Genomic DNA, 14873 nt, shown 5'->3' with positions numbered 1-14873 from the left:
CACACACACCGCCAAACACACACACACACACCGCCAAACACACACACACACACCGCCAAACACACACACACACACCGCCAAACACACACACACACACCGCCAAACACACACACACACACCGCCAAACACACACACACACACCGCCAAACACACACACACACACCGCCAAACACACACACACACACCGCCAAACACACACACACACCGCCGAACACACACACACACCGCCGAACACACACACACACCGCCGAACACACACACACACCGCCGAACACACACACACACCGCCGAACACACACACACACCGCCGAACACACACACACACCGCCGAACACACACACACACCGCCGAACACACACACACACCGCCGAACACACACACACACCGCCGAACACACACACACACCGCCGAACACACACACACACCGCCGAACACACACACACACCGCCGAACACACACACACACCGCCGAACACACACACACACCGCCGAACACACACACACACCGCCGAACACACACACACACCGCCGAACACACACACACACCGCCGAACACACACACACACCGCCGAACACACACACACACCGCCGAACACACACACACACCGCCGAACACACACACACACCGCCGAACACACACACACACCGCCGAACACACACACACACCGCCGAACACACACACACACCGCCGAACACACACACACACCGCCGAACACACACACACACCGCCGAACACACACACACACCGCCGAACACACACACACACCGCCGAACACACACACACACCGCCGAACACACACACACACCGCCGAACACACACACACACCGCCGAACACACACACACACCGCCGAACACACACACACACCGCCGAACACACACACACACCGCCGAACACACACACACACCGCCGAACACACACACACACCGCCGAACACACACACACAGCCGAACACACACACACAGCCGAACACACACACACACCGCCGAACACACACACACAGCCGAACACACACACACAGCCGAACACACACACACACCGCCGAACACACACACACACCGCCGAACACACACACACACCGCCGAACACACACACACACCGCCGAACACACACACACACAGCCGAACACACACACACACACCCGAACACACACACACACACCGCCGAACACACACACACACCGCCGAACACACACACACACACCGCCGAACACACACACACACAGCCGAACACACACACACACACCGCCGAACACACACACACACACCGCCGAACACACACACACACCGCTGAACACACACACACACACCGCTGAACACACACACACACACCGCTGAACACACACACACACACCGCTGAACACACACACACACACCGCTGAAACACACACACACACACCGCTGAACACACACACACACACACAGCTGAACACACACACACACACACCGCTGAACACACACACACACCGCTGAACACACACACACACACACCGCTGAACACACACACACACACCGCTGAACACACACACACACACACACCGCTGAACACACACACACACACCGCTGAACACACACACACACAGCTGAACACACACACACACACAGCTGAACACACACACACACACCGCTGAACACACACACACACACACACACACACCGCTGAACACACACACACACACACAGCTGAACACACACACACCGCTGAACACACACACACACACCGCTGAACACACACACACACCGCTGAACACACACACACACACACCGCTGAACACACACACACACACCGCTGAACACACACACACACACCGCTGAACACACACACCGCTGAACACACACACACACCGCTGAACACACACACACACACCGCTGAACACACACACACAGCTGAACAACACACACACACACACACCGCTGAACACACACACACACACACACACACAGCTGAACACACACACACAGCTGAACACACACACACACACACACACACACCGCTGAACACACACACACACACACACCGCTGAACACACACACACACACACACCGCTGAACACACACACACACCGCTGAACACACACACACACCGCTGAACACACACACACACACACACCGCTGAACACACACACACACACACACCGCTGAACACACACACACACACACCGCTGAACACACACACACACACACACCGCTGAACACACACACACACACACACCGCTGAACACACACACACACACACACACCGCTGAACACACACACACACCGCTGAACACACACACACACACACACCGCTGAACACACACACACACACACACCGCTGAACACACACACACACACACACCGCTGAACACACACACACACACACACCGCTGAACACACACACACACCGCTGAACACACACACACACCGCTGAACACACACACACACACACACCGCTGAACACACACACACACACCGCTGAACACACACACACACACCGCTGAACACACACACACACACCGCTGAACACACACACACACACCGCTGAACACACACACACACCGCTGAACACACACACACACCGCTGAACACACACACACACCGCTGAACACACACACACACCGCTGAACACACACACACACCGCTGAACACACACACACACCGCTGAACACACACACACACCGCTGAACACACACACACACACACACCGCTGAACACACACACACACACACACCGCTGAACACACACACACACACACCGCTGAACACACACACACACACACCGCTGAACACACACACACACACACCGCTGAACACACACACACACACACCGCTGAACACACACACACACACCGCTGAACACACACACCGCTGAACACACACACACACACCGCTGAACACACACACACACACACCGCTGAACACACACACACACACCGCTGAACACACACACACACACACCGCTGAACACACACACACACACACACCGCTGAACACACACACACACACACACCGCTGAACACACACACACACACCGCTGAACACACACACAGCTGAACACACACACACACAGCTGAACACACACACACACCGCTGAACACACACACACACAGCTGAACACACACACACACACACACCGCTGAACACACACACACCGCTGAACACACACACACACCGCTGAACACACACACACACACCGCTGAACACACACACACACACCGCTGAACACACACACACACACCGCTGAACACACACACACACCGCTGAACACACACACACACCGCTGAACACACACACACACCGCTGAACACACACACACCGCTGAACACACACACACACACCGCTGAACACACACACACACACAGCTGAACACACACACCGCTGAACACACACACACACACACACACACCGCTGAACACACACACACACACACACACCGCTGAACACACACACACAGCTGAACACACACACACACACCGCTGAACACACACACACACACACACACAGCTGAACACACACACACACACACCGCTGAACACACACACACACACACACACACCGCTGAACACACACACACACCGCTGAACACACACACACACACACCGCTGAACACACACACACACACCGCTGAACACACACACACACACCGCTGAACACACACACACACACCGCTGAACACACACACACACACACCGCTGAACACACACACACACACCGCTGAACACACACACACACACAGCTGAACACACACACACAGCTGAACACACACACCGCTGAACACACACACACACACACCGCTGAACACACACACACACACACACACCGCTGAACACACACACACAGCTGAACACACACACACACACACAGCTGAACACACACACACACACACACACACACACACACACACCGCTGAACACACACACACACACACACCGCTGAACACACACACACAGCTGAACACACACACACACACACAGCTGAACACACACACACACACACACACACACACACACACACACCGCTGAACACACACACACACACACACACCGCTGAACACACACACACACACACACACCGCTGAACACACACACACACACACACCGCTGAACACACACACACACACACAGCTGAACACACACACACACACCGCTGAACACACACACACACACCGCTGAACACACACACACACACCGCTGAACACACACACACACACACCGCTGAACACACACACACACACCGCTGAACACACACACACACACCGCTGAACACACACACACACACCGCTGAACACACACACACACACCGCTGAACACACACACACACACCGCTGAACACACACACACACACCGCTGAACACACACACACACACCGCTGAACACACACACACACACCGCTGAACACACACACACACACCGCTGAACACACACACACACACCGCTGAACACACACACACACACCGCTGAACACACACACACACACCGCTGAACACACACACACACACCGCTGAACACACACACACACACCGCTGAACACACACACACACACCGCTGAACACACACACACACACCGCTGAACACACACACACACACCGCTGAACACACACACACACACCGCTGAACACACACACACACACCGCTGAACACACACACACACACCGCTGAACACACACACACACACCGCTGAACACACACACACACACCGCTGAACACACACACACACACCGCTGAACACACACACACACACCGCTGAACACACACACACACACCGCTGAACACACACACACACACCGCTGAACACACACACACACACCGCTGAACACACACACACACACCGCTGAACACACACACACACACCGCTGAACACACACACACACACCGCTGAACACACACACACACACCGCTGAACACACACACACACACCGCTGAACACACACACACACGCTGAACACACACACACACACCGCTGAACACACACACACCGCTGAACACACACACACCGCTGAACACACACACACCGCTGAACACACACACACCGCTGAACACACACACACCGCTGAACACACACACACCGCTGAACACACACACACCGCTGAACACACACACACCGCTGAACACACACACACCGCTGAACACACACACACCGCTGAACACACACACACCGCTGAACACACACACACCGCTGAACACACACACACCGCTGAACACACACACACCGCTGAACACACACACACCGCTGAACACACACACACCGCTGAACACACACACACCGCTGAACACACACACACCGCTGAACACACACACACCGCTGAACACACACACACCGCTGAACACACACACACCGCTGAACACACACACACGCGAACTGGAGCATGGAGGTGTATAATATCAAGTTAAATGAAGAATGGAAAAAGATTGCTATGTAAATAAGCTGCTTCAATAGATTTTTTCACAACATTCAAAAAAGGCAGAGGACAAACACCCACCGAAAATATTAGCTTAACACTGATCACTGTATTATCTGCCACAGAGATAGTGCCCTGTTTATAACCTTCTCCTGTTGGCACAAACTACATCTTTGCTGCCGGGTTGCAGCGATTGTAAAACCAATTAGTTAGGTCAAAACTGAAATTCTGTTGCACCTGTCTTATCTTTTTTGCTTCACATTTACTGCTCATCTATCACAAATCTTCAGATGGGAGTACAGTCCAATTCGAGCAAGACATAACCAGTTGCAGTGGGAACATGACAGGCCATCATTCTCTTATACAGGAGCTATTGCCATGTGCTTCTTATAGCGCTGGTGCTTTGCTGCAGCAATCGGATGACATAGTTCTTCAAAGTTCCATACTCGAGTGGAGATTTTGGCATCAAACACCACAGTTATGGGCAGACTGTTCCCAGTCATCGAAGTCAGTCTGGCATGAAACGTTTCATTTGTATGAATCCTCATACCATGGTTCTGTACCAGTCTACCGCCACCATCAAAACCTCTACACTCTCTTTTTTGGTAGGTGACCATCATCCATTCTAATGACATGGCCTAGCTATCGTGATCCACCAGTTTACCTTGCTGCATTTTGGATATTATATATCCCAATACATGGAAAATGCATTACTAGTTACATATATTTACCAATGTTATGCACTGTAAATATTAAGACAGAAGGTATTAATACATTACAGGCACTTTTCTGATATGAGTTGTGCACTTTGGGCCAGAGAAGAGCTAAATGTCAAGGTGTTTACCCACAGAGAATGACTGGAAAGGAATGTTTCTTGAGGTTACTCATGTGTACCACCTAGTGGTCAATATCAGAGCAAGTTATCACTGCCGAAATGGGAGAAAACTTACAAGCCCAAAGTAAAAACCAAGACGCTAAAAGATAAATGACATAATACAGTAATTGTACAGTAATCCGTTGAAAGATCAACGATCAATTGTACAGTAATCCACTGAAAGATCAACGGATATATTTTTTAAAAACCTTTAAAATCTAGCTTTAAATTACTAATGTTGTTCAAAACAAATTTGTAACTTCAGACTCCTTCACTGAATGAATGATAGTAAGAAGCTTAACAACACCAGGTTAAAGTCCAACAGGTTTATTTGGTAGCAAATGTAAATGAGTGGCATTTGCTACCAAATAAACCTGTTGGACTTTAACCTGGTGTTGTTAAACTTCTTATTGCTTACCCCAGTCCAACGCCGGCATCTCCACATCATGAATGAAAGATGCCAGTGAACATTCCAAACAAAACAGCAAATTCTCAAATATTGTTCATGAAACTATACATGGATAAATGAAAAACTGGCACTGTCCCATTGATTACATTATTCCATGTCTTCCATTAGTCTTTAGAAACCAAGTTATTTCTGTTCAGTCTCCCAATTGACTTAAGCTAATTTACTACTAGTCATTGATATTTTATAATCTTACAAGCCTTAAGAGCATTAAGATGCTAATTCTTCACTCGTTGGTTTAGAAAGCAGCATTGACCCAGTTCTACAAACAGAATGCTCTTCAGGCCTTTGAGTCACGCAATGGTCAGTTTGGCAAATTCTTAGTTCCCGTCACATTTAGAGATTCTGACTACACCAACACAGGTGTAATTTTGATGCCATATAAATGCTATTAAATTAACTGCACCTCTGAACGAGTTCAATTCACAGAACAGCAGAACTGAAAAATGTAGATAAGGATCCAAATTAAGCATCTGAACCAGAGTGCTTTATAAAATGGGAGCTAATGTAAAAGGATCCCAGGGAACATCCACAATTTTGTCACTAAGATTGCCTCTCCCTTTGAGCACAGCATTGGGGTGTCTGCTGAGAATATATTTGCGGGAAGCAGATAGGCCTACTGGCAAATCCCTGCAATCCAGCCTCACGAGAGAAAACTCACATTGAAACCAGGGCCAGTCAGAACAAGAAAATGGTTAAGGAAAATATCAAGTTACACATTGTGCAGCATTTTGGGCAGCACAGTGGTTAGCACTGCTGCCTCACAGAGCCATGGACCCGGGTTCGATTCCCAACTTTGGTCACTGTCTGTGTGGAATTTGCACATTCTCTGCGTGTCTGTGTGGGTTTCCACCTGGTGCTCCGGTTTCATCTCAGTCCAAAGATGTGTGGGTTAGGTGGATTGGCCATGCTAAATTGCCCCTTAGTGTCGGGGGACTAGCTAGGGTGAATGCACGGGGTTATGAGGATAGGGCCTGAGTGGGATTGTGGTTGACTCAGACTCGATGGGCCGAATGGCCTCCTTCTGCACTGTAGGATTCTATTTTTAAAATAATTCACAATGAGCAGTTTGAACTTAACCAAATTTTATTTTTAACTACCACTGTAGATTCACTTGCCTCTAAAGTAAAGCAGCTTATCAATTTATATTGGACTCTATCTTGCTGGAATGTATGCAGTCCATCTATTGAAACATGAAGTACATAACATCCAATTCAGATGACAAGCGAATACAGTTCTTACTCCCAAACTTACACTATCGTATTATAGAAACATAGAGAGGTGCAGAAGTAGGCCATTCGGCTCTTTGAGCCTGCACCACCATTCAATATCATGGCTGATCATGCAGTTTCAGTATCCCACTCCCGCTTTCTCTCCATACCCCTTGATCCCGTTAGCCGCAGCTTCTATGGTACAGGCACACTCCTCAATGCAAGATGCAGGGGTAGCTTGCGGGACTAAAACCACTGAACCCAAGAAAACATCCAAGGCAGACTCAGAATTTATTTAAATTGATTAAATGTATTAAATATTGTGCTCATTGCACCCAACAACATGGTGCTACCAAAACGAACTTATGGCCAATCACTATTGGATTTTTAGAAAAAGATTGCATAACTGTGGTTTAAATTACCCTTCCTTTGAAACCTCCAGACAGGATTATTCCAAATGTTCTCTTTCTCTACAAATTCCTGTTTGTATATCCTGTCTAACTTGTCAATATCCTATGACTTGTGCCCCACTCTATATGTCCAACGTAATACATTTAAAATTCCTTGCCTCTATTTTCAAATTCCACCTTGGCCATGGAGAGGTTTGAAGCCAAAGGTCCCATTCTAGATTTCAATTTACCTGTAGTTATGTTTCCCCCTTCACCCGCCCCAGTTTTAATTTGCCATCTTTAATGTTATAAACAGTTGCATAGAAACAGTTCAATAAGGCATGTGAATACAGGATTCAGCAAAGAAATCTGAAGGGACAGTGTATTGTCTGAACCAGGGCTCTTCTTAACTTGCCCAGTTTAGATAATATTAATTTTAATGCACCTTTGATTGTATTGGTAAGTACTACACCATGATCAATTCTGTATCTCTGAGCAATGCTAATTTGCAACATTGATACACTTATGATCCAAGCTTCTACAAAATATACACAACTGAATTATTTTTTCATGTCACAGGTAAAACAGACAGTTTTAATACATTAAGCTGCATTGTCCAGTTCCTCCATTTTCATGGGTCAACGTGAATTGCTTTGAAGTTCACAGAATTATTTCCACATATTTATTTATATGCTATATATAATTAAAGCTTGGAAAGGCTCTAAATTTAACATTCTTCAGTGTAGATTTCCCAATGTGTTGCTTACTGTAACTTGGCTGTTGCGCTGCTTTCTAAGTGCATACAAGAGACATCTAACGTAGGGTACCAGCTGCTTGCTCAGGCAGTTAACCATCAACATTGTGGGGGTTGCCTTTGTCCAGAAATGGAACTGGACCAGCAATTTAAATATTGCAGCTACAACAGCAGGTCAGAGGCCAAAAACTCTGCAGCATGTAGCTCACTTCAACTCTCAAAGCCTGCCCATCATCTACATGGCACAAGTTAGGAGTGCGATCGAATATGATGCATAGTGGCAGTCCACTTAATTGACACCCCATCCACCACCTTAAACATTCACTCCTCCAGCACCGATGCACAGTGGCATGTTCCACCTTTAAAGTGGACTGCAACAATTTGCCAATTGTTCAACAGCACCTTGCAAATCTGCAACCTCTACCATCGAGAAGGGTAAGGGCTGTGGATGCATTCAAGTTCCCTCTAGGTCATCCACCATCCTGACTTGGATCAAGATTATTGTTCTGTCACTGTAGCTGTGTCAAAATCCTGAAATTACCTCCCTAAGAGTACTCTGGATATTCCTACATCACAAGGACGATAATAGTTTACGGCGGCAGTTCACCATCATTTTCTCAAGCACAATTAGGAATGTGCAGTAACTACAAGCCTCATCAGCAAAGCTCATATACCATGAATGAAGTGTATAAAAAGTATAAAGCCAGATAGCACTACTCAAAAATACAAAAAGGGAGATCACCAATTTCTAGTAAATGTTTATTTCTTAACTAATCCTAAAACATCTCACTACTGTTTGTGGAACGTTTTTAAGGCACAGATTGGATAAAGTGCTGACCGGCAAGATAATGGTGACCACATTTCAAAAATTATTTTGTTGTAAAGCACTTTGGGATATCATGAGAAACTAAAAGGTGCTACATTAATGCAAGTTATTTCTTCCAATTTTTATACACAACAGAAACAGCATTTTTACATTTAAGAATGATTAAACTGGAATATAAATCTACTTTTTATTTCAATAGACATCCATAAAGTACAGCACTGTGGTGCACAGATACGTTGCCTTCTATTTGCATGTACAAAATCACATTACTTAGCAACTTAGTTATGCAGTCATGACAAACGCACTATTGAAGCCAAGATGACAACAGTTTATATTTATCAAAGCCACCGTACCCAACTCATTATCCTGACAACTCCCATTACAGCAATTTACTGTTAAAGCTTTCAGTACATTTTTCAAACAGGAAATTTGGTCCCACCTTGCCTATTATAAAAACGAGTCTTGCCTTACAAATTCTCTCCAGTTGAGTAGTACTGGTTACTACCATTAGCAGTCCCACCCACCTTACCTTTAAGTACAACCCAATGTTCAATTATACAACAGTGTTACACAAGAGTACAATAATTGGACTCCTATGTTCTGAGCTGAATATTTACATCCTTCACATGTTCTCTCCAAGTTCAACATAGACTGACCAAGAAAACCAGGTAAGACAAGACCAGCACAAAACACATTTCGTTTTTCTTTGCACTCTTGCTTCATTCAATCAAATTAGAACAAATTATTTCACATAATAACGTCTCTCCACATTGGGTCATTTTGTTTGACTTAAACTTTCTAAAATACTCACCAGCCTTCTATCCTCATTACTTTAATTAAAACCCTGCCCGAGCAACTTTGTTTAAAACCTGTCTGTGGGCGTTTCTGTTCCTATTTTTATCTCAAAGTTCACAGCCACAGGGGAGTGTTTTATGCTAAAACAAACCCAGTCAAGCTCCTGGAACCAGGAGCTTCCAATGCAATGGGTTTAAGACATTTATCAGACTGGCTAACAAATTATTATTGCTTTCAATCTTTGTGGAAACAATTTAAATGCCTAACGCATTCATTTTTGAAACCACCTTTAAACCACTCAATAATTAAATGCAACTCTTCCCCAAAACCCTCGTGCAAAAGTAGCCAACAGTCCATTACACAATACTGCCCTATAAATCAATACTTGAAAATATTAATTGCCGAAAATGCTTTGGTTAAATTGGTCACCATTCAGGAATCAAAGTCCATTAGCTCACAATGGGGGGAAACTAGCCATGAGCACATAGTGCATGCTCCAGCTTGTTTTCCCATACATTTTACATCAGGAAGCTTAAATGGTACAGGACCCTTCTTTGCTTGTTTATATTAAACTAGATCAGACCCATATAAAATACAACACGTGGAATGAGTTTGACACCCCTGTATTAGAAATCAGGTAGATTCAAGGTTTACAACAGATGTTAGCTCAAGTTTCAAAAGAATCAAAAGGAAAAACACACTGCGTTGCATCTGTGAGCTTCAGCCCAAGTATTACACTCATACCAGTAGTACAGCTGTAATTTGTGCATGCTTTTGCACTACATCTTTCATTATGATTAACATATAACATTTCCAGAATAATGGATGAAATATTAACAGATCTGAAACAGTCCCCAAAAGATCATTTGAGATTTATTGAGCTTTATCAATACAAAGATGAATATTACAACACAAATCACTGTCACCCTCTGTAAGCACATCCTAGTTATCAGCATCTCACACTGTTTCACTCACACCTCTTGGATTGACACAGCTAACTTAGTCTCAGACAACATTACAAGTCTCACTCCTCGGCTATCGTCATTGTTCTCAAGTTGACAACTTAAGCATCACATTTAATTCAGGTATATTCTAAACAAATGAGAACAGCTCTGATGCAATGGAAACATAAAACGTTCGTTAAAGTCAGATGTGTTTACTTGTACTTGATCTGATATTTTAATCCTTCACTCCTACTTCTCTTCTAATTTTTAAAGTTAGTTGCGGAAACAAAGGTTATAACTTTTCAGAAGGCCTGTTCAGCTGCTGAAATTAAGATAGAAGTACTCCCAACATCTTCATCAGAAAAATCAATTATTAATGCCAAAATCAACAGGAGAAAATGGACCACAAATCCACTACTTCAGCATAGATGGAATTGTATTGCAAACCTCTTGCCATTCACTCTGACATAATCACATGTACAAGATTAGCAGACTTACCTATTACTTGCAGTAGCTCTGTGTTGCTGATCTGTGAATCGCTAATACTGAATGTTTCGAGTTGTTTAACATCGCCCAAAAGAAAGCCTTCCTAGAATGAAAAACTCAGTTAAATTAGAACAAATAAAGGATAAAACAAGGTTGCAAAAATAAGCTAAAAGAGGCAGAAATAAAAATTAAATCAAGTTATTTTGAAGCAACTTTATTTATTCTAACTTTTGCAGTAGATAAATCTAACACTAATGAAGCTACTCCACTGATAAGACCAGTGAAAGTATTGACAGTGGAGTTGCTTCAAGACCATCAAGCCAATGTCTGCCAACCAGGCAAGGATCATTTGTTTGTGGACATTTTAATACCAGCCTTAATCACCAGAAACAAACTCCAGGCTCAAATGTTATCAGTCCAGTTGACAAAATTCTACGTGAATTCAAGGCACACGAAAAGTTGTTAAAAACAACTCTACCACAACGAATTGTAGATCAAGAAAACTCTGCTCTGATGAAAGGTCATTGGCCCGATGTTAACTCTGTTTCTATCTTCACAGATATTGTCGGGCAGGCTGACTATTTTGAACAACTTTTCTTTACATTCGAGAAAGCGGGGTTGGTCCATTTAAAAAAAAAAGTTACTGTAAAGACATTTCATAGAAGTTCTGTAAAGAAAAGCCTCAACGTTGCCTTTTTATTGCCTTCAAAAGTTTACACCCCGTTTCCAGTTTGGTTGAAGAAAACATTTCAAGGGAAAAAGGAGAAAACCCTGCACAAAGTGGGCGAGCTGCAAAAAGCAGCGACTCCCAAAGCAGGCTGATGCCTCCCCAGTCCGGCTGTAGAGTCTACCCCATTTCCTCGGTGACCTCTGGCTTGGGGGGGGGGGGACAGAGCAGCTGCTGCCAGCCGGCCCGGGGCCTGGGCTCTGTCCCGGTAGCTCGGATCCTGCGGCTTCAGGGGTTTAATTGTTGAAGGAACCCTGAAGCCTCCTGCCAGGAAAGGCCGGCGGCGGGGGAGGAGGGAGAGAGAACCCGGGGCGACAGGAGCCGTACACTCGGCCTCTCTCTCTCTCTCCAACCCAGCCGGAAAAAGCCCACTCCGAACGGGCTGACGGCATCCATGCGCTCGGCTGTGCCGTGGGGAAGCCGGGCCGGGGGCGGCGGCGCTGCCACTTACATGGTCCGAGGGGCTGTTGGCGTGATGGTAAACTAAAGAACTGAAAGTGTAGCCCGAGACGGAGGCGGCCATCTTTTTTCCAACCTCCCCACCCACACCCCCCCGCGGCATGGGCACTTCCGCTCCGCGCACAGACCGCTGGGAACAAGCCACTTCCGCCCCGCAACAGCTCACTTCCGCCCCTCCCGCCAATTGCTCCTCAGGCAGGCGAAAGCCAGGGTCTCACTTATGACAGTCTGCACCACAGTGGCCAGCACCAAGAAGGCTTTTAATGGGGTGACATTTTTTTTACCCCTCTCAGAAAGTTGTCCAATCTTTAACTTGATCATAAATCCCTAATCTTTTTAGGGGAGGCAGTGGCACAGTGGAATTATCACTAAACTAGCAATCCAAGGGTTCGACCAAGGGGTCGAATCCCACCACGGCAGATGGTGAAATTTGAATTCAATAAAAATCTGGAATTAAAAGTCTAACGATGACCATGAAATGATTGTCGTAAAACCCAATTTGGTTCACCAATATCTTTTACGGAAGGAAATCTACTGTCCTTACCTGGTCTGGCCTACATGTGACTCCAGAACCACAACTCTCAAATGCCCTCTGAAATGGAGGGTAGTTAAGGATGGGCAATAAATGCTGGCCCAGCTAGCAATGCCCATATCCTGTAAAAAAAATGAATAAAAAAAGTTCCCCATTGTAACTTGTCCTCTGGGCATTCTATTAATTGACATCCCATCCTGCCTAGCCAAGCATGGTATTGCCAGCCAAAAGTTTGGATTCAAATTAAAAGTTGTTGGGTTTTCAACAAAGTGTAACTTCGATGCAGAGCTAATATCAGATCTAAAATTTCCTCATTCTCAGTATGCCTGGTCCTGCAACAGGAAAAGCTGGAATAAGACCAGCAAATGTTGGAAGTACTCGGCAGGTCAGGCAGCATCTGTGGAAAGAGAGTAGACATTTCAAGTCAACTGGTATTTTTGTGAATATTTTAACCTCGTCCTCCTGTTTAATTGATGGGTATAGGGATGCAGGGTGGCCAGATCTAATCTGGGACAGGTTGTAGCTGAGATTTGGCAGATTGTTAGATATGAGCTCCATTTTGACCTCATGGATATATCATTTTGAATTCAAATGGAGCATTAGGTTTTTATACCCAGAACTAGATGATCTGTCCACTGTGCCTATGCAGTGCAATGAAAGTACTTTCTCTTTCTTACCAGTCTATTTTATTTGCTAATTTTTACATATTGATAATAAAACTTATAAATATTTGAAATTCTCACTTGAAAGTTCTTCTGAGTATATTTTGTGTACCTTATGAGATTCCAATATATTATTTTTATAAAGGAATGTTATAATATAGACACATGCTTTCCATGCTGTGACCTTCTGAACACCACTCAAGGGAATATGCTGGGAGTATAGTAGGATTGTGACTCTTTTGCTGGATTAGTAATCCAAAGACTTGGACTAATGATGTGTTCAAATCCGACCACAGCAGTGGGGGAATTTAGAGTCAATTAATCAAATGCATCTGGAATGCAAAGATAAAAATCAATTGTAGTGACCATGAAACT

The 14873-nt window shown here is 45.5% G+C and overlaps 1 protein-coding gene across 1 annotated transcript in view; it reads right to left on the bottom strand.

Moving 5' to 3' along the window:
• abraxas2 (abraxas 2, BRISC complex subunit) overlaps positions 1 to 13418 on the bottom strand; it is a 40875-nt gene extending 27457 nt beyond the window's left edge. Inside the window, exons 1-2 of the mRNA XM_078223405.1 lie at positions 13297 to 13418; positions 12131 to 12221 (exon numbers count right to left, since the gene is read on the bottom strand). Coding sequence (XP_078079531.1) covers positions 12131 to 12221; positions 13297 to 13407 — 202 coding nt within the window. The 5' untranslated portion in view covers positions 13408 to 13418. The remainder of the gene's footprint in view (positions 1 to 12130; positions 12222 to 13296) is intronic.
• Between the last annotated feature and the right edge of the window lie 1455 nt (positions 13419 to 14873).

This window comes from Mustelus asterias, chromosome 11 (genome assembly GCF_964213995.1).
Source record: "Mustelus asterias chromosome 11, sMusAst1.hap1.1, whole genome shotgun sequence".
In the NCBI taxonomy this organism is placed as follows: Eukaryota; Metazoa; Chordata; class Chondrichthyes; order Carcharhiniformes; family Triakidae; genus Mustelus; species Mustelus asterias.
This window is presented reverse-complemented; position numbering and strand designations above follow the sequence as displayed.